This window comes from Capronia epimyces (assembly GCF_000585565.1).
Source record: "Capronia epimyces CBS 606.96 chromosome Unknown aczIQ-supercont1.10, whole genome shotgun sequence".
Lineage (NCBI taxonomy): Eukaryota > Fungi > Ascomycota > Eurotiomycetes > Chaetothyriales > Herpotrichiellaceae > Capronia > Capronia epimyces.
The window spans coordinates 523,590-543,935 of NW_006912913.1; the positions used below are offsets into that span (position 1 = coordinate 523,590).

The window sequence follows — 20,346 nt, forward strand, 5'->3', positions numbered from 1 at the left end:
GATATCTGGTGAACTGCACTGCCGGGCCCTGCCTTCTCGAGCGCCATTGCCATTTTCTGTGATACCTCGAGAGAAATTATATTGTCTCGATCGCCATGGTGAACCCTACCTGGTGTCAGACCGTACATCCCTTCAACTAGATATCCTCACCAATGTGGCAGATGCTTTATATGGCTCACGCTCAGGTCGTCCTCCGCCACAGATAGGCATGAGTGTTGTGAACCGATGTGGAGAGTGTGTGACCCCAGCTCCCAATTCCCGTAGCCAGCCGTACTAAACCTAGTGACGTGGATCCTGTTGAGATCAACATGATACCGCTATACAATCTCGTCCAGCAGGGCCGATAAGATGGACACATTCCACCCATAGCCACAATCCATGTTCAGCGAGGGCGACACGGTGATCAGGTTTCCGGCCAGTAACATACAGGTCTGGGATGGGACAGGGTCGTACGACTTATCAGCCTGTTTGTTCTGCTTTGATTTCCTGACCAGCTCTGCCTGGGGTATGGAGATCGAGGGCAAGGTGTCTAAGGGTCAGACTTGAACTGGTCATAGCAGAGAATCACTCTCGGGATGCCATGGTGGAGCGACGCGAAGGATTCATTGCGACCTCGCTGAGACTCTCCGGCGCCGTGGAGAAAGAGAATGAGTGGCCACTCCTTGTCCACGTCTTGATAGTACTGGGCTGGAACAGACGCGAAATGTTTATATCCAAACGTGGCGTTGGAAATTCGCTGATCGAAGAACTCGAACTTGATGTGCTTTGTCTGCGGCTTAGGGTTGTAGGTGAGTGCCACTCTCACTAACCGCGATAGGCAACGGCACCTATTACGTCGTTCCGATAACGCTGCGGACTCCCATCCCAACTTTGTGAAACACACTCGACACTGGCACTGCGACGAACCCGTCTTGTGCACTTGCACTTGGACTTCAGGAGGCCAGTGAGTGACAGGATTTGGTTCTTGCTGCTCGATTGATCGCCATGCGGCAAAGATGGGAAACTCTCAGAGCGCGCACAAGATCTCTGCGCAGGACAAGTCAGTTGCCCATCTGCCCTCCCGTCGAAACCTGGTCTCTTATGAACGCGTCTTAACTTTCCCCACAGAGCAATTCTAGATATGAAGAACCAGCGCGACAAGCTACGACAATACCAGAAACGAATCACAGTAATAACGAACCGCGAGACCGAGGTTGCCCGTGAGTGTCTCGCCAAGGGAGATAAAGCCAAAGCTCTTCTCGCGCTTCGACGCAAGAAATACCAAGAATCCCTCCTCTCCAAGACCGACGCGCAACTGGAACAGCTGGAGAAATTGACCAGTAGCGTTGAGTTTGCGCTGGTGCAAAAGGATGTGCTTTTCGGCCTACAGCAAGGGACGCAAGTGTTGAACATGATCCACCGGGAAATGGGAGGGTTGGAGGGAGTGGAGAAGATGATGGCAGACACAGAAGAAGCCCGGCGGTACCAGCAGGAAATCAGCGAGGCTCTGGCAGGACAGATGTCGAATGAAGACGAAGACGAAGTGGAAGACGAACTAGAGGCCATGGAAAGAGAGGTGTCTGGTGTCGGGGCATTACCGGACGCGCCCGACAAGACTATTGTCGGGACTATTGTCGGCGAGGGCACATTGCCGGAAGCCCCCAAAACAGAGCTGGGAGCGGAAACGCAAAGGATACAGAAACAAAAAGAGAGGGCTCGGCAGAGGAGAATGGCGTTGGAAGCCGCTTGATTCTAGACTGTTGCTTTTGTGGTGGTGGTACATGGGATGCATCTCCGCGCAGGCGTTATGCTGTTGGACTTCCGTCGACTGACAAGCCCTTTGTTTCCTATTGTCCTGACATGGAGTGGCCAACGTTGGTCAAGCCCTGAATCAACTTGTGGTCTTGCGGATTAGCGGCCGCTTCATACAACACACTGACTGGTTCTCGGTTGAGTGCCATAAAGTTGCCCTTGAAGCCCAAATATCCTACGCGAGTGACGTCTTCTTCTCCGCCCGAGTGATTATCTTCGAAGAAGAGGGCGATGGAAGTGGTGCCGTTCCAGAGCGCACGATTCAGCGGGATCTCCATGACCTCGTTGCTCTTGGGAAGGTTTAGCGTCTGAGTCGGTTGCAAGTCGGTGGCGATGCCGAAATCCACGTCGTCTCGGTTGCGGAAGAGCTTGAGCGTGGAGGGTGCCGAGTCGGAGTCTGAGGTGCGGATGAGAATGGAGTAGAGTTTGCACGACCCGGCAAAGGGCACATGCATTAGGAGTTGTTCGTCGGCGTCGCTTTCGAGGAGTGGCTGCTCGTTGAGCCGTTGATCCCATGTCTTTTGCACGATGGCCGCTCCAGAGTTGGGCTCAGCCTCGTTTAGTGTGGTGATGCCTTCGAAGTTGATCTGCTGGTAGAGGTTCGACTGCAGGGCTGGTTCTAAGTCGTGCGAATGGTCGTGCCCGTGCCCGTGCCCGTCCCCGGCTCCATGGCTATGACCGTCACTGTTACTGTGTCCGTGATCGTGACCGTTTCCATGATCGTGGTGATGAGAAGCCATACTGCGGAGTAGCCACTGACGGACCACGTATTCGAAGGAGATGCTAGGTGTGGTTCAGTCTGCGAACATGTCACGGCTGATGTGGATGTGAGTGTGAGCACAAGTTGGTCACAGACCGAGACAGGCCAGCGAAGCAGAAGTACTTTCCGTCCTAAGGCTTCATAGAATCTCCGGTGGTGTGAAAGGTGAGGCGAGGTTCCAGCAATAGAGTTGTTTGACTGCATCTCCATGGCGGGGGTTCTTTGCTACAGAGTGCGCGCCGCTTTAATACCGCGGACGTTCATTCACTACCTTATGTCTTTGCTCTGACCTTTATCCTCCGTCGAACATAGCGTATCAGGCCGACGTTCTTAGATATGCCACTTGATCAAGATGATATTCTCTTGCTACCCAGGAATATTTCTCTTGCAAACTCCCAGCTTCGCCATTCCATACATCTGCAGTTGTTTGCAGTTGTCTTAATTCATCCTGCTTGCTACCGAAAAGTCAACCTCAGCCTCACTACCAGCGGCGACACCTTTTCCGATTCGACTGTCATCATCAGTTTCAAAAGTAGTAATTGTTCAGCACGACTCTTCTAGATCCTCCCCCTCTGTTTCCGTGATATCTATACCTATCGATTTAGAGTCAGTCTTCCGAACCTGGACATTCTCCATCAGAGTCATCCGTGGGAACTTACATGCCCTCTTCGCGGTCGATATACTCTCTTCGATCGGGTTTATGGTATCTTCGACGCCGCCGCGATGGCTGAGGCTGAGGGATGACCACTGTGGCAAGCTGTACCCGTGGGCCGGGCAACATTACCGCTCGATCGGCACGTCGTCCATCTCTGCGCAGCAGGACGACTCGCTCGCGGCGTGGGTCGAAGAAATCCATGCTGTGACAGTTGCACTAATCAAGGGCGTCGGTTGCTTGGTCGTGCGATGCGATAAAGGTGCGGCTGTTGTGTTGATGACACTGCTTTCTTGACCTTGATCATATACCTAGGTAGTTACAGTTCACACTCCCATCGACCTTCAAGCAGAAAAACGAGTCCCGTGGTATAGTGGAAAGAGAAAGAGCAGAGGGAAGAGGGAGATCAGGCACGCAGTGTACTGCCATACCAGCGCCTCTCGACATGAAGGCAACAGAGTCGTACAAGGCAGACTGTCGGCTGGGGCCAGTGTCGACGTTGAACATCAGCTAGCTGGTTCCCGTCGGTTTGCTCACCGTTGCAGTGGAACAAATGCGATGGCTTAGGTTACACGGCTCCCATTTGACTTGAGACCACGCTTGATTTCGCCATCTCGCACTCGAAGCGGCTCCGCATCCAGCCAGAACCGTGCGTGCAGGCCTTTTCATTTCCATCCGTCAAGGCCTTCCAAGCGCAAGAAAAGACAAATTCGAACAGGAGGCGGAGGCAGACGAGACATAGGATTGGTACCAACCCATCAAATCCCTTCTGGTTCGCTGCAGCGAATTCTCTGTGCTCAGTAAACCTGAGATGAACATGACCGGCCAGTAGGCCATAATCAAGATCATGTAGTACACGAGTGTCTTTGTCGGTCTCAAATCAGCCATACTCCGCAGTCAATGCGATAGAGTATACTAAGTATCCGTACTTCGTAGACCACAAACTGCTCCTTTCGGTTAGCGGTTATCTCGGGATACCTTCCTACTACAAATTAGTCAATTACTCCCCGTACTACCCCAGATCCTCCAATATCTGATGAATGTTGGGTTATGCCTCCTGGTCCGCCGGTGCCTCGATCTCTGTCTCTTACTACAAGCAACCCAGCTGACCGGCTATAGTAAGGTATTTCATTTAGCCAAGTGGGCGAACACCAATTCTTCTACCAATACGCGACATGGCCTCAGAGAGGTTCTTTGCCTAGACCTAGGAGAGCGATCTGCTCTGCCGTAGTAGTAGGGACCATTTAATTGTGCCAAGCCTTTAGTCCACCCACACCCCAAATTGTCAGTTATATACCACACCAGATGAATCTTCCCCAACAATTCCTGGTGATTGGAAGTTTCACTTCCACTCCTGAATTATCTCTGACACTATGGCCGAGTGGTTAAGGCGTGTGACTAGAATGGTCCAATTGAAGATTCAAGTTGGGCTGCTTGCCATCACATCTCTTCGGAGGCACAGGTTCAAGTCCTGTTGGTGTCGATATTGATTTGTTTTTTTGTCAATCTTGATTCTGATTTTGATTCTGGGGTTTTCCTTTTTTATTCCCTGCTCATATTTTACGTATTGTTTTGTGACGCTGGAGCTTCTACTGCAGTGTATAGGTAGGTACGTACCTTAGGTACCTACGCTGGATGAGAAATTCAATCCCGTCGCACTCTATACTCTGCACCCTGCATAATATCTCAATCTGTGACAGAGTACTCCGTACAGAGTATGGAGTACTGCTACACTCGATTAGAGAGCTGATGTCCAAATATTGTGTTGACCCAAAAATGGTATCATGCAGCTGCCGACCTATTCTTCCTCGCGATAGCGACAACGGCAAAAAGCTCTCTTTCAACGACGACAACGTCTCAAAACACCACAAGCAACATGTTCAAATCACCGAGTCAGTGCCGAGCAGTGAACTATCGTGATCTGATCATCACTCTGGACAAGTTGCGGTTGAAATGTTCCATATCTCTATCAAAAGGTCTCAGGGAGATGGCAGACTATACACTCCGTAGTATAGTATAGTATGCCTAAACCAGCCTTCTGGTTAAAGAACAAGGCTGGGATTGCGCCCAAGTTTGACAGAAAGACCTATTCCATTACTTCTCATCTTCATCCCTCAACTCGGTCCACATGATAGCACCGCCTCCCAGACCACGAGCATTCAAGGGATTCGTCTTGTCTAGCCTCGTAGCTTTGCTAGAATCCAAGTCTTTCTCATCCTCCAGCTCCGCCTTGGACGCATAGCCGACGAGATACTTGAACCCGCATCTCTGGTAGAAGGGCTCGGTGTCCGTTGCGCCAATGACCACAGCGGGAAGACCATCCGTCCGCGCGCGCTCCAAGCCCCAGGCGACCAGTTGTTGGCCGATCCCGCGGCGTTGATATGCCGGGTCGACGGCCAACGTACATAGTTCCCAGTGATTGCGTCGGTATGCCGGGTGAGTGAAGTAGTGCGACGTGAATGGCCACAGGCGAGGGCCAAAATTCCATTTGTTCAGCGGGTTGGGATCGGCTGGGGTGGGCTGTGCGACGGAGCGGTTGCGGATGAAGAAGCGCCGCACGGTGTAAATGAACGAGAGGAATGGAGAGATCAATCGCCCTGGGAAGGGGTTGGTCAGTGGTGTCAATGTCAATGTCAATTGTCAGTTGTCAGTGTCGGGATGCAAGAACTTGGAGGGTGAGACATGGTACGGATTGCAGGTTACGGATTGCAGATTGTTCGGGGCTGGAACTCTTGAAGCGGCTGTACGGTTAGGTGGAGAGTGTATGTTTCTTCTCTTCACGACGGGGGAGGAGGTCAAGGTGTATGCTGTTCCCCGACAACAGCAATGAGGTCAATCCCACCCATAACCAATACATAACATGCCATGACCTCAACTGAGGTGTGGCGGCATATGCGCTGCAAGAACAGTTGAAGAGCAAGAGAAGGAAAAAGACAGCAAATCACCACTCACTTGGATCCCACCATCTCACCAGCCCCCAGAGTCTATCTGACCCTTCACCCTCTCTTCCCCATTGCGCGACGCCGGTAATAGTAGTACCCGAAGTGGTGTTCGGGCCTGTCAAGCCGTCTTCATTCTCCCAAACAACCCATACTTTAGAGTAGTCCCACCAGCCGGTCACGGTCTTCTGTTTCCAGACGGACAGGTAGTCGTGCGGGTATTGTTTTCGGAAGGGGAAGATGTGGTCGTTCAGTTCCTCATCGTAGAAGCTGGCGGCGAGGATCTTGGAGATGGGGCCGATATCCGAGAAGGTGGCGAGGCGGAGAGGCATTGGTGGCGGCGGTAGTGGTGGTGGTTGTGGTGGTGAATATGCACGGGGCCGGGTGGTGGGTTGCAGTAACGGTGCAGGTGCAGGTGAGAACTTAAAGCAAGGGTACCTTTGGTACCTGAGTTTAGTGTCCGTACGCAGGAGGGTAGGTAGTAACTATTCTTTACAGAGTATCCGTACTGCGTACTGTATGCCAATGGATTGGAGACGGAGATGGGTACAGAGTCGATGGAAGATATTAGGGTGTTCCCATTATTGGTCTATGTAGCTTGGGATGCAAAGTTTGATGCAATATAATGCAGTGGCAGGGGAAACGAACAAAGGGTTGTGTATCTAAGATGTGCGGGGAAAAGGCCGAGACACTGAACAAGGAGGACGAACAATACAGAATACTCTGTATACTAGGTAGTAGTAGTAATGATATAATAAGACAGTCTCAGTCACTGCTGGCAGACCAACATCGAATTAGGCTTACAGTTAACTACCCTGTAGACGTTGGGTCCATCTGCCATCTGGTACCTGCCATGTGCCATGTGCCATCTGGTGACTGGAGACTGGAAAGCTCCAAGGTGAGGTGAGTTGAGTTGAGCTCGGGCTGGCAGCCGAAAGAGGGAGGTGATTAAACCCCTGCAAGTGCAGATACATTAGGTACTTGGTACAGATGGATATAGACCCAGCAGTACAATGGAGTGCAGTGCACACGTGGAATAACTTGCCACGGTTGACACAAACCAAGCTACTCCATACACCTACCGTACTCCATAAATCTGACTTACCTTGGATACTGCAGCGTGGACAGTGGATGGTGGGCGGTGGACGGTGGACGGTGGAAATGAGAATGATAAGCACAAGACAGCTTGCATGAGCTTGCAACGTCTTATCAAAATACCCGACGTGCTACTGTAAGTTTGACTGATAACTGCCAACCGCCCACTATATGTACTCCGTACTAGGTACTATTAAGTAAACCCTAGTTAAGCTGTATTGGTAGCTGTAGCTAATCAAGATACGGATACATTGAATGGCACGTCGCCTGTGGAAGCGAAGAACTCAAGTGCCAGGCCAGCGTAGGCGTACGGAGCCCCTTCGGAGTGCTCCGTTCTCGGTAACCTGGGCTGGACGGGCCTGGGCCGGGGGCTTCAACAGGCGAAAGGCACTGGTGTTCCGAACCCATGGCGGCGACAGGGGGATGAAGAAATCCATTCCATCAGAATCAATTTAATTAGTACGGAGAGACGCCTATAGATAGGTCCCTAGGTCGTGAATCGGATGCTGAGACAGAGTTTTCGGTAGCCGTAACATCTAGTGGTAGTGGTAGTGGGTTGGTAGGCAGTAGTAGGCGGTAGGCGGTAGGCACTCGGTAATTTCAGGACCCAGGACCTAGTACTTTAGGTACTGTAGGTAGGTAGCTCTAGGTAGCTCTAGGTAGTATGTTGGCACCTAGCCGTGTTAGTAGGCATGCATTTCCGACACCGATTCGTCGATACTTCCAGGTAGGTAGCTACAGTAGGTAATTTCTACTGCTGTAACCTGCTGCTTAGCAACCTTTACTTTTACGTGACACTGGAGACGACGACGACCACGCCGCCGCCGACGCGATGACCACTACCCAGTACTACTGATTAGCACTTCGATCTAGGAAAGTCTCTCTGGAGGACCGAGGTCAAGGTCAAGCAGATCCTTCCTTGATGGGTATCCATATCCGTACTAGCATCCGTATATCGGACAGTTTGACAGCTGCAGAGTTGGCTAGGTACAGGTGTGGAATTCTCCCACTACGCATTACCCCTACTACGAAAGCAGTAAGTTAGGTGGTAAGTACCTAGGTAGTGAGATGGAGCAGGTCCGAAAAGTCAGACTCGGGTTCCTCTTTCGCCGCCATCGGCCACCCTGAGCTTGCGCGCACACAGGCGCAGGCAGCGACTGTGGACTTGGACTGTGTCCTGTAACGGAACTACCTATGTGCACGGCTGGCGGATTTCTCACTGCAGCAGAGGAAGAAGAAGGAAGAGGGAAAAAGAACACGAACAAGAACAAGAACCAGTGGGACCTGGCCATTGCTCGTATACTGTCCTCATTTCGCAAAGATTGGCACAAAGATGCAAAACATACGGAGTACGGATACGGGGTCCTTCGGTTGCTGAGACCAGAGACTAGGGTACGGTACAGAGACGGAGACAGAGGATGGAGAACAGGACATGGGCGGACCGGTAGCCTGGCAGCTGGCAGCTCAGACAGCACCTACCTACCTCAGTTAGTAGTAGGTAGTAGTAATCATTGACACCAGTAATAATACGGATAAAAGCGGTGGACCGAAGCAAGGCCTGCCCTGCCCTGGCCTACTAACACTGTGCACTGTGAATTTGCAAGGTTGAAAGTTGAAACTAACTCTCGACTCCGAGTCGGGCCCATCAACCAGGGGCAACGGCACAAGTAGCTTCTGTGATTATTATTACGGAGTACGGCACGGAGTACGTGATATAGCATCTACTGGGTACTAGGTACTATCTGATTACGGAGTAGTGCTATCTACCAAGCACCGGGGGCACCAAGGGGATCCAGACCGGCGGAGGCAGAGTGGACGAACTGGTGCTGTGCTCTGTTTGTTTCTGTAACCAACTCCCCTCGCCTCCCCTCCTCCTCTGGAGTCTTGTTACTACCTAAGGTACTCGGTACACCGTCCTCGTAGGTTAGGTTAGGTAGGTAGTGGTGGTAGGGTGGTTGGAGTGCGCGTCTCAACCTTGACAAGCTGCTAGTCTCACCACCACCACCAACCTTTCTACCTACCAGGTAAGTTTCTAGTATCTACCCCTCTTGTTTGACACTAACGGATCCGGATCGACAAGGCCAAGTCGATGCGCCATTGGACAATGCACATGCCCCGCCCGGGTGACATGACGCTATCACCACAAACCACTGCGAAACCTTGCCCGGTCCGCAACCATATCCGGCACCGGGCCGGGTCCAAGTGGACCGGTGGTGAGGGTTGCTTGGGCTCTGTGCAGTGTGCAGTGTGCACCGTGCTCCGTAGTTCATCCGCAATTCGCCCAGGCACGGGAAACACTGAACAATGGAGAGATGAGCGACGAGAGACGAGAAACGAGAGACGAGATTGGAGAGACGAGCGACTAGAGGAGAGAGATCGAGAGAACCTTTCTTTGGATCCTCCTGGGCGGATGGATCCCAGTACCCCGTACGTCAACATTCTTCCCACTGGCGCCCATCCATTGATTGTTCCTCCTTAGTACTTGCCCATTCACATCCATCATAGCTCGTATCTATCCATCCACCACATCAATCTACCCAAGGTTCCACTCAGAAAAAAAAGTTTGGTTGCCATCCAAGCAGTTGCGCGTGTGCGCGTGCCTGTGCCTGTGCCTGCCTGTCTCCGTACTCCGTAGAAGCGCCGTGACCACGACGCCGCCTACCTGACCTATGCCGGGGTATTGTTGTTTTCGTAACGGACCTGCCACTGCATATCCTTGCGGATGATGTTGGCTTCGCTGTTCTGGCTGTCTTGAGACTCGCCGGATCGCGCATCGGGTTCGATCGCATTATTCCCCCAGTATGTCGATGTGTTGTATTGAACCTTGTCCGGCCGGAAGTTGGGGTCTTGTTGTTGCGGTTGTTCACCCGCCACAACCTTGTCCTCGTCCAGTGATCTTCTCTTGCTCCTGCTGTCACTGTCTTGGGACTTGTTCAACGACTTGAGCGGGATGCTTCGGGTCCCGCGGCCGGTTTTCTGCCTCGTAGCTTGTCGGCTGCTCTGCGACGCTGTAGTCTCCATCCACGTACTCCCCATGCTCGTGTTGAACTTCCGCAGGCCACGGTTCAGAGCAGGCAGAGCGGCCGAAACCAGCGCAAATAGTAGTTGCACTTGCTGGTACACGACCGGAGTGACAATCTCCACTCCGGGATTCGAGGAGTGCCTGGTCAGGTCGATGTAGTGGGCGTGAAGGCCGATGAGAATGATCGTTCTGTCCAGAGTGAGCAAACAACAACCGAAAGAATTTCGCCCGCTACTTACATCAGTCTGGGAGCAAAAGCAAGCATGACCGCAATCTTTCGGTCGAGCCGCATCTGCAAAGGCACTACCACGATGACGGACAGCGAGAAGATGAGGAGTTCGGTCACCGCGTCAATGACGGCGACTGCGTTCCATCGGGTGGTCTGGCTTGGTCAGTGATAGTACACAGCCGGCGGTCCGAAAAAGCATACCAAGTCATGGCAGAAGGAGCCGCGGTATCCGATCTGTCCGAGAGAACCACAGCCGACCGTGACACCGAGGATGGCTCCCAGACACCAGAGACCGCAAATGACAACCACGCTGTCGCACATAAGGCGGCTCCTTCTCATGTTCACGCTGAACAGCTTCCGACAGAGCAGGATGACGCAGCATTTCGTCAGGAACAGCGCCACGAAGAACAAAACGATCGATGCGATGTACAGCTGTTTGTCCCGTCAGAGTCATCGTCGGAGGAAGGACGTGGAGTATGAATACCCTTCCAATCGACCCTGCATCGGATGATCCGATGTCGAAATACGATCTCCCGAATCCGTGGGAAATGGCCACGAAAATCATGACATATTGCAAAACTCCAATCACCTGGACAGCTGTCAGCGGGTCGCAAGCTCACAGAGACCTGAGGATTCACCCACCGAAGCAGCAATGGCCAAATACTCATCCATCCCAATCTGATTGCCGGTAAATGTGCCGCGGAGGGACAGGATCATAGGGATGTACACCACACATATCACCGAGACCACCAGAATCGAACCGCGGTGGTCTTGGTCGGTGATGCGAAAGTATCGGTCGCCCGACGTGGTCGGGTCGGCCGCCGCTGAGTCTGCCATGGTCGCCGCAATCAAGAGAGGGTCGTGTGTAGCAACATCAAGGACATCTGGAGGTCTGGAGTTTGGAGGCGGTCGCACCCCTTTTGTGAGGAGTTGAGTTGCGAGAGCAAGGTCGGGTTCCGCCCGAGAGCGGGAGTGCGAGTGTCAAAGAGCATCAAATGGCATGACCGGCGCAAGGTGGGGGTGGTGGTGGCCGGGGGGGAGAGACGTAAATTTCGTCGAAACCGCGCAGGGAACAAGGTCTTGGAAGTTGGGAGGGTGGCAGATCAGGGCTCGTTCGGCCAGTCACGGGCAGAGGCCGGGCAGAGGCAAGCCGGGCGCTCGGGCTCTTTCCTCTTAGGCGCAGATGCGCAGGCTTAGGTTGCAGGCCCCTACTGTCTACTGTAAGCCTATGGCTGCCACTAAAAATGGTGGCGTGCTGGATACCCCTTAGCCCCCCTCACCGCACTACTGCCTGCGCTTTCACGCCGCGCCCAGGCTAGAGTTCCACCGGCGGCGGGGAGCAGAGAGTGCGCAACAGCCACCATCAGGGGTTGGCTGCACAGTGCATGCATTGGATGGCTCCCTTGCCTTCTGCCAGCGTCGCTGTCACTTGATAGTGGAGGGTCCTAAGCACTCGAGGAGACCCTGGATTCCTGAGGATCCCCCCCAACAGCAACAGCGGCGACACTATCACTCACACTAACGGGCGTCCTCGCTTGCCACATGGGCTGGGAACAACGTGCTCTGGAGTCTGGCGGCCACCTCGTGTTTCTTCGCGCAGAAAGCTGATCCGGAGTTGGTTTCAATCTTTTCTTCTCCTCCCTCCGACTCTCCCTTCCATCTTTTGTCCTCATCGGCCTCAGTCTTGTGCCTCTGTTCGTCCTTTGAGCACTCGAGGCGCTTCTCCCTGCTCCGCTGCCAATCATGAGCAAACCAACCGAGCTTACGACCCTCGACCATGAGGCTTACGGGGAGTCTGCCAGCGACGAGGTCGTCCTGGGCGAGAAGCAGGGGACCTCCAAGGATGTCGAGGATATGAGGCGGATGGGCAAAGAACAATTGTTCAAGGTACGCTGTCTCTACCGCGCCGTGTGGCCTGAAGGGATGTTGACGACGGTATCGTGCAGCGCAACTTCGGCTTCTTGTCCATCTTCGGCTTTGCCATGATCTTGATGAACACATGGCAAGCGCTTCTCGGGTCAGTATTCGTACACATGTAGCCGGATTCCATCCACTGTCAAGCTGACTGTCGGATTTGCAGGACTGTCGCCTTCGGCCTGGGTAACGGCGGTACCGCCGGTCTGATTTACCTGTACATCATTGTGGTGGTCTTTTTCTTCTTCGTCAACATTTCCATGGCAGAAATGGCCTCGATGGCCCCAACAGCAGGCGGACAGTACCACTGGATCTCCGAGTTCGCGCCTCGCAGTCAGCAAAAGCTTCTCTCTTTCGTTGTCGGCTGGCTCTGTACCCTGGGCTGGCAAAGTGGTGTGTCCATTGGTTGCTTTCTGGCCGCAACCGAGATCCAAGGCCTCATTGTCCTGAATCACGATAGCTACGTCTATGAGCGATGGCACGGCACGTTGCTCACCATCGCCATCGTCCTCTTCGTCGCCTTTTTCAATACCTTCCTCGCCAAACATCTCCCACTGGTTGAGGGTCTGGTTCTCTGCCTGCATATCGGAGGTTTCGTTTGCATCCTGGTGCCGCTGTGGGTCCTCGGTCCCCGTGGAAACTCGCATGAGATTTGGACAGCATTTGAAGACGGAGGCGGTTGGAATTCAGGTATGTTCACAGCCAAAGCCCTCGTCTGCACCCACACCCACTCACCCTGTATCCAGCCGGTCTCGCCACTTTGGTTGGTATCGTTACGCCGGCCGCCGCCTTTCTCGGTGCCGATGCCGCAGTCCACATGGCTGAAGAATTGAGGAATGCCTCCAAGACTCTCCCCAAAGTGATGATGTGGACGTCGATTGTCAACGGCGCACTCGGTTTCGTGATGCTTGTGTAAGTTTTGACTCCCTTTTGACCCGTTGATCTTTGCTAACAGCCGCATAGTACCTTTTGCTGTAAGGATACTCTTCTCTGGCCCGACCACAGATCAAGACCCAGACAGTACTAACCAGTCTTAGACACCCTCGGCGACTTGGACAGCGTGCTTGGCACTCCCACCGGCTACCCCTTCATCCAGGTTTTCTACAACGCAACTGGATCCAAGGGCGGTGCCACGGCAATGTCATGCATTCTCGTCATCTCGGCCATTGCCAACGGCATGACCAACATGGCCACCGCATCTCGTCAACTTTTCGCCTTCGCTCGAGACAAGGGTTTGCCGTTCCATACGTGGTTCGCCAAAGTGGGCACCAGATTTGAGATTCCACTCAATGGTGCGTCGTCCGCCCACGCACACTCCCAGTCGTACTCACCAGCTAACCTTGTGTAGCCGTTTACTTCACCGTCGCCTTCTCCGTGCTCTTCTCGCTCGTCAACATCGGCTCCACCGTCGCCTTCAACCAGATTTTGTCCCTTGGTCTCGCGGCTTTGCTGTCCTCGTACCTCATCTCGATTGTCTGCGTTGCCCTCCGGCGGATTCGCAACCAGCCGCTACTCGACCGTGCCTTCAACCTGGGTCGACTCGGACTCCCCGTCAATCTGGCCTCGATTGCCTTCCTTCTTCTGGCCCTCGTCATGAGCTTCTTCCCTGGAGCGGCCAACCCAACTACAGAGACCATGAACTGGTCCTGTCTGGCATACGGAGGAACGCTCCTCATCGGAGCCTTCTACTATGTGTTCTGGGCACGACATCACTATGTTGGGCCGGTTGAATATGTTCGAAAGAGTGCTTAGACTTGTTTTGGAGGAGAATTTGAGCGTCGTTGGCCCCTGGTGTTTCGCAGCTTGGATGACGGTCGTACTTCTGATTGGCTCTGATTGGCCTATACCCAGATTGAAAAGTATTCCCGACTCGCGAGCATTCTGATGATCTGGAAGAGTTTCCTATAATGTCAATCTCAGTCATACCTAGGTATCAATTTAGACGCTGTCTGACATGAAACTGTTCTTGAAACACACATGGTGTGCATCTGCTGTGTTTTGGTTCGTGGTATCAATCCGGCGTGCGTAGTTGATGTCTGTCCATTCAAATTGGACCGTTTCCGATATGTTGACTGCATGTCCAAGTCATGGCAGCAGAACGCGCTACTATATGTCTGGCAGTAGTATGCAATCTCCCTACAGCAGTGCAGGGATGATATTCAATATCAATATCTCCCTCTTCATGGACTAGGTGCAGTTTCACCTCTGTACTCCGCCGCAGGCACTACCGTGGATCAAACGCCTGGCGTGCTTGCTTGCTGCCCGCTTACCTCAGGTGCCTGCTGCCTGCCACTCAGTCTTGGACCTTCCATCCCACTCGTCAGCAGGCAGAATATTACTTTTGTTGGCCAGGCAGAAACCTCTGCCAGCACTGCCACTGCCAGCTAAGTGGCAGGCGTGTCGCAGGGGCTAAGCGCCCTTGGCATGGATGCCTTTGAGTGTCTAAAGTGCCCTGCCATGGCATGGCATGATTTCTTCTTCTCGCCGGCCAGCACAGCATCCTCATCCCGGTACGATGGCAACTACTACCACGACTCCACATAATATGGGAACGGTCGAGCAACTCGCACGGGTACTAGTAGGGAGCATCGGTCTCCTGAAGTTGGAGAGGAGGAATCAAGTTTCCAATGGAACCCGCTGAACTACCGACGAAACGAATTTAGGATCCTCAAACTGGTGGGAGTCGGTCAGGAAGATGGGCAGCAAGTAATCAGAGCAACGGTCCACAACGTTCCCATGAACGGCCATCCTCCGTACGACGCACTGTCTTACAGTTGGGGACGTCGGGACTGTGACCGGAAAATCTTGCTTGCGGGCTGATCACATGCTATCACCGACAACCTCCACCAGGCTTTGCTGGTACTCTGGGAAAATAGCGTGCGCAGCATTTGGGTGGACGCCCTTTGTATCAACCAGCACAATCCCGAGGAGAAAGCCGCTCAAGTGCTGAGAATGGCCACCATCTTCCAAGAAGCTGAGACGGTCATCCTGTGGTTGGGACCTGCCGCCTCGAATTCGGACCAGATAATCAGTTCCATGAATGGTGTGAAAAAGTTGAATGTGGGCGGGAACTTCTGGGTGCAACACTATTTTGGTCAACCGAGTGAAAGGAAGAGGCTCAACTTTAAACAAGACTTTGGTGACTTCCTCCGACGCGAATACTGGACCCGATGCTGGGTTGTGCAAGAGATTGCCGTTGCCTCAAGGATCAAGGCCTTCTGTGGCAACAGCAGCTTGGACGGCGGTGTACTCGAATCCATTTTCTCGTCAACCTCGTGGGATATTTACCCGTCATGAATATCGGCAAAGGTCACGCACTCCAGCACATGCTGCATCTTTGGAACATCCGTTCGCTCCTCCGAAGCCGGCAGCCTCAGGATCTCTTGAGCCTACTATGGGAGCTCCGTGCATGTCAGACCATCGAGGTACTGGATCGGGTCTACGCCATTCTTGGTCTGGTGTATGACCAGCGAGCCTTTGTGGCAGAGCCTGACTACACTTTGACGGCGGATGAGCTCTCATTGGTTATGACAAAACGGTTTATCAAAACCACAGGCTCTCTAGACTTGCTCTTGATACCTGCCACTGCAGGGTTCCGTCGCTCTGACAGCTCGCCATCATGGTCAGGTCTCCTGGTGCAGTTCAGTGAATGGGCCAAGTGTCTCAACGTAGGGTCCATAGTGGACTATATCAATGGCAAGGTTAACAGACTGCGCTGTGGCACTCTGGGACACCGTTGGCATACCACAAACTCCAGCCTTGTCACGAAAGACAGCATGAGGCTACAAGGGCAAGCCTTGAGTGTGGTGGGCTTGCGGATTGGAGAACTGACGGGATTATGCACCCTCAATGACAATGAGGGCGATTTTCTATCTAGTTCGAAGCTCCTTGACGTGTTTGACTCGTTTTGTCGCATCCTAATGAGCCACAGTCACTTATACAACGACAACAGTCGAATGAAGAGCGTTGTTGCTCATCTGTTAGTATCTAGCAGACGTTATGTATTCCCTGACGGACATGCATGGCCCTGCCCTCGATCTGATCCGAATTCAAGGGACGCATGCACCCATGAGTCGCAGCTATTCCTGGTACGTGCGTCAATCGTACAGGATACAGACCCGTGGCTACACTTCGGTTCCTCCTTCGATCCCATCATCAGAGACCTGATAGGAATTGCGAAGGCTATCGTCACTACCGAGGACATAGCGAAACCTTCTGTCGAAGATCTGCAGCACGGGTGCAAAGTTCTTTTGAAATTGATCGAAGATGACAAGTTCAACAACTTTCACTTGGCCGGTCCAACATGCGTTACACTGGACGGCTAGGCCTAGGCAGTCGTTGGTCCGCCATGAGATCTGGCTGCTGACCGGATGCTCGATGCCTGTCGTACTTGTGGAAACCGACCCAGGCACGAATCGAAGCCAAAAGTCGTACAGGGTCGTAAGTCATGCTCTGGCCGACTCGGTCCAAATCGAGGGCAAGCACTGTCGGGTCATGACGGGTGAGGCCTGGCAAAGTGCGAAGAAAGAGAACTTTCAGTGGATAACCATTGTCTGAGTTCACTACAACCACCGTGCGACCGACGTTGACTTATCAGCATTGGACCATTTGCCAAATTCCACATGTTGCCATAGTCTAGTCCGTACGTAGTCCGTCCGAAATGTTCTTCTACCAGATCCACCAGTACCTAAGGTACTTTCGACAGATGTCACTCCGTCCCATTACTACCACGGATGGACCGTCTCGGTCGAGGTGAAGGTGGCATGCTGGCCATTCCTGTCGGTGTCGACAATCAACCTGCACGCCTCGATGGCTCCGTCACTCGGCTTGCCCGCAGCCTCACTGTAGCCGTTCAGGTTGGTGGCTCTGTAGCCCGGATCGACCGCGTTGACTTTGACCCCGTCTTTTTCGTACTGAACCGCACACAACGCAGCGATCATGTTCATGGTGGCCTTTGACGCAATATACGGTTGAACCTTCGCGTTCAGCCCGTACCCGTAATACGGCCACGACGGGTCCAACGTATAGGTGATGGAGCCCAGCCCGGACGACATGAACAGCAGTCGAGGCACTTCGGCCTTCTTGAGCAGCGGAACAAACGCCTCGGTCACAACCATGGCGCTGACGGCATTCGTCTCGATGACTTTGAGGAAGCTCTCGCGGAGAGTGAGAGGGGTGGCCCCCGCAGGAGGACGGCCAATGCCCGCGTTGTTGAATAGCACGTCAAGCCGGCCATATCTGTCTTGGACGTATTTCGCAGCTGTGGCAATGGACTCGTCATCGTCCACGTCCAGCTGCAGTGCTTCGACCGACGTGCCTGCTGCCAGATCGGTGATGGCTTCGGCTGCCTCCTGGCCTCGCTCGGCGGTCCGGGAGCATAAGATGATGTGGTAGTTGGGCTGTTCGGCAGCTAGCTTCTTGACGCACTCGTAGCCGAGACCCTGGTTGGCGCCAGTGATGAGGACGAGAGTGTGGGATGGGGTGATGGACATGATGGGGGCAGGAGGTTGATTGTTGATTGTTGACTGATTTTACTGTTGCCTTTCTGTTGATTGCTGATTGTTGATTTAACTGCTGCCTTTCACCTTTTGCCTGTTGCCTCACTCTCCATCTCGAGAGCGAGGGGGACCTACCTTTAAGTACCGACCGCGAGTGTTGGCAGTCCGGAGTTAGTGTATCTTCGATTCTCGGCGCAAGCTCCAAGCTCCAAGCTCTGAGACTTAGACGGCGGGGTGTGTCCAAGCGTACATGTCATTATTATGACCCATGACCTATGACGAGACCCATGGTCACCTAGTAGGTACCTTAGGTACTGTATATGTCAGGCACTTTGCAAACAGTACGTAACCGTCAACCTTGATATGTCAGATCTCAGGGCATCTGCAGCTAGTGACTAGTTAGCGAGCAGGCCAATCATGCCACGCGGAGATAAGAGCTGATACCACTAGCCCCGGGAGGGATGCTACCTAGATGCTTAATTTAAGGCCCGCATGCAGCCTGCCTGCGCACATTATGTACCACTGAGGACTCGGAGTCTACAGCGACCACATCATCTTGTCTCATCTCGCTGAAGAATTCGGCAGATACAGGCCTCACTGCCGGAATGTACGGCAGACAGCCAAAGTAATTGAACATCTAACTCTTACCCGCTCGATCTCTCGGCCTATGGCACCAATGCCTCGACGGCGTCCCGAGGCTGCGCACATGGGTTAAAATGTTCGATAGAGAGTCGAGACCATGACAAGACAAAAGCGCAGAAGTGCTACAGGCTGCATCACCTGCAAGTATGGCCAGACAATGAACCCTCCTCGACGGCCTCTCTCCGATCCGTGGAGAACACACACTGACTGAGCCGTGACCTGCAGGATAAGGCGGGTCAAATGCGACGAGGGCCGCCCATGCTGCACCCGCTGTTCCAGCACAGGACGCAAATGTGACGGCTATCTCGACCGCACACCCGCTCCCAATCAGCCAGCTCCCGCTGCGCTCCTCGTGATCTGGAACTTGGACGTGGACTTGACGACCTGGGACCGCGACCATGTGGTTCGCACGGGATTTCGCTTCTTCGCCGACATGTGCGCGCCCGTCCTGCTCAACTATGGCAGCCACTTCTTCTGGACCCAGCTCGTGCTCCAGGCTGGCCAGGCCTGCCTGAGCGTCAAGCATCTTATCGTGGCGGTATCGCGTCTGGCCTGTCATAATCTCGGCCTGCTTCCTGGAGTCGAGTCCCCCATGGACGACCGCATCTTCTTGTCGCATTATGGCCAAGCGTTGAAGTCGTTCAGTCAAACCAAAAATCTCGACCAGGGCATAGCTCTTATGGCGTGCCTTCTACTGATTCTTTGCGACGAGTTCCAGCAAAGGCCGTTTGCGGCGCTGCAACATATCATTGCGGGCAGGAAAATCCTAGCCTCATATTGTGCCAACAGATCCACATACAGGAATACCACGGTGGAAGAAATCGGCCCTATCTTCTCCAAGCTCGAGTTACGCACCGGTGAGCTGAACCAGCAGACACAACCAAGTCATACTCGGTGGCAGTTGCCCACTGCTCACTATTCTGTCGACGTGATCGATCTCCAACCGTTTTCCAATCTGGGGGTATTTGCAAGAATGGCAAGCACCCTGGAGGCTGCCAAGTCTTTGCAAACTATTGCTGCTGCGTGTACAAGTCTGCGTCTCACTGGCCAGCCACCCCAGACCCGATTCCATACCGTACCTCTCCTGACAGACCAACTCAACACTTGGTTCGAAGAGTTTAGCCGCTTTGACGCTGGAATGTCTCGCGAGATCACACCGGCCAGCCGTGCGGAACTCCAACTTCTGCGGACGTACCATCTGTGTCTCCATGTGCTATCTCGATGCGCGCCGTTCGACCAAGAATGCGCCTTTGACATTTACAGCGGAGCCATGGATCATATCATGGTGTGTGCAGGTCTTCTGATACCCTTCACCACGACCAGGTTGATTCCGATTTTGTTTCTCGTCGCAACCCGGTACCGTAGCGTCAGCTTCCGCAGACGAGCAATTGAGATGCTAAGCCAATGTGGGCTGGACGGGCAGATTTTGGCCCGGATTGCGCTCAAAGTCGTCCAGTTGGAAGAGCGGCGTGTCAAAGAACCTATTGTTTCTGCTGACATCCCGGAGGCGAGTCGTATCAGACTTGTCGACCTCAGCCTTGATGCTGACGGATCGTTCTACACCTTGCGATTTAGGCGTTCGCCATATACCGACGAGCTGACGCCGATTGAGCGGGTGTCGCTGCCCACGCAAGGATTCTCTTGGACAAGTTCGGAGGGATACACTCAGACTTCGGGCCATGCGTGTCAACTGCTGAGTGAGGTGCTGAAATTTAACTTCATGGCTTTTTGGAACCAGGAAAGCCTGGCCTTTGCCCTACCCCGAGGATTCGATGCAAGATGATGTCCATAGTTTGATCTGACT

General features: G+C 53.3%; 9 protein-coding genes across 9 annotated transcripts; 4 read left to right on the forward strand and 5 right to left on the reverse strand.

Annotated features, from left to right (window-relative positions):
- Nucleotides 1–181: 181 nt before the first annotated feature.
- On the reverse strand, nucleotides 182–367 carry A1O3_09731 (uncharacterized protein; the record flags this gene model as incomplete). Its single annotated transcript, XM_007739825.1, has 1 exon — nucleotides 182–367. One exon carries the CDS (start codon nucleotides 365–367, stop codon nucleotides 182–184), a length of 186 nt encoding a protein of 61 aa, XP_007738015.1.
- Nucleotides 368–1,120: 753 nt separating this feature from the next.
- On the forward strand, nucleotides 1,121–1,729 carry A1O3_09732 (uncharacterized protein; the record flags this gene model as incomplete). Its single annotated transcript, XM_007739826.1, has 1 exon — nucleotides 1,121–1,729. The coding sequence occupies one exon, from the start codon at nucleotides 1,121–1,123 to the stop codon at nucleotides 1,727–1,729; it is 609 nt and encodes a 202-aa protein (XP_007738016.1).
- A 97-nt stretch (nucleotides 1,730–1,826) lies between these two features.
- A1O3_09733 (uncharacterized protein) lies at nucleotides 1,827–2,531 on the reverse strand (the record flags this gene model as incomplete). The annotated part of the gene is made up of 1 exon (XM_007739827.1): nucleotides 1,827–2,531. One exon carries the CDS (start codon nucleotides 2,529–2,531, stop codon nucleotides 1,827–1,829), a length of 705 nt encoding a protein of 234 aa, XP_007738017.1.
- Nucleotides 2,532–5,297: 2,766 nt separating this feature from the next.
- On the reverse strand, nucleotides 5,298–6,474 carry A1O3_09735 (uncharacterized protein; the record flags this gene model as incomplete). The annotated part of the gene is made up of 2 exons (XM_007739828.1): nucleotides 5,298–5,800; nucleotides 6,156–6,474. The coding sequence occupies 2 exons, from the start codon at nucleotides 6,472–6,474 to the stop codon at nucleotides 5,298–5,300; spliced, it is 822 nt and encodes a 273-aa protein (XP_007738018.1).
- Nucleotides 6,475–9,904: 3,430 nt separating this feature from the next.
- Nucleotides 9,905–11,325, reverse strand: A1O3_09736 (uncharacterized protein; the record flags this gene model as incomplete). The annotated part of the gene is made up of 5 exons (XM_007739829.1): nucleotides 9,905–10,448; nucleotides 10,499–10,641; nucleotides 10,690–10,920; nucleotides 10,973–11,077; nucleotides 11,131–11,325. The coding sequence occupies 5 exons, from the start codon at nucleotides 11,323–11,325 to the stop codon at nucleotides 9,905–9,907; spliced, it is 1,218 nt and encodes a 405-aa protein (XP_007738019.1).
- Nucleotides 11,326–12,231: 906 nt separating this feature from the next.
- On the forward strand, nucleotides 12,232–14,154 carry A1O3_09737 (uncharacterized protein; the record flags this gene model as incomplete). The annotated part of the gene is made up of 7 exons (XM_007739830.1): nucleotides 12,232–12,375; nucleotides 12,435–12,505; nucleotides 12,569–13,092; nucleotides 13,149–13,314; nucleotides 13,366–13,376; nucleotides 13,440–13,694; nucleotides 13,751–14,154. 7 exons carry the CDS (start codon nucleotides 12,232–12,234, stop codon nucleotides 14,152–14,154), a joined length of 1,575 nt encoding a protein of 524 aa, XP_007738020.1.
- Nucleotides 14,155–15,354: 1,200 nt separating this feature from the next.
- A1O3_09738 (uncharacterized protein) lies at nucleotides 15,355–16,727 on the forward strand (the record flags this gene model as incomplete). Its single annotated transcript, XM_007739831.1, has 3 exons — nucleotides 15,355–15,648; nucleotides 15,726–16,381; nucleotides 16,457–16,727. 3 exons carry the CDS (start codon nucleotides 15,355–15,357, stop codon nucleotides 16,725–16,727), a joined length of 1,221 nt encoding a protein of 406 aa, XP_007738021.1.
- A 399-nt stretch (nucleotides 16,728–17,126) lies between these two features.
- On the reverse strand, nucleotides 17,127–17,894 carry A1O3_09739 (uncharacterized protein; the record flags this gene model as incomplete). The annotated part of the gene is made up of 1 exon (XM_007739832.1): nucleotides 17,127–17,894. One exon carries the CDS (start codon nucleotides 17,892–17,894, stop codon nucleotides 17,127–17,129), a length of 768 nt encoding a protein of 255 aa, XP_007738022.1.
- Nucleotides 17,895–18,639: 745 nt separating this feature from the next.
- On the forward strand, nucleotides 18,640–20,325 carry A1O3_09740 (uncharacterized protein; the record flags this gene model as incomplete). Its single annotated transcript, XM_007739833.1, has 2 exons — nucleotides 18,640–18,686; nucleotides 18,768–20,325. 2 exons carry the CDS (start codon nucleotides 18,640–18,642, stop codon nucleotides 20,323–20,325), a joined length of 1,605 nt encoding a protein of 534 aa, XP_007738023.1.
- Between the last annotated feature and the right edge of the window lie 21 nt (nucleotides 20,326–20,346).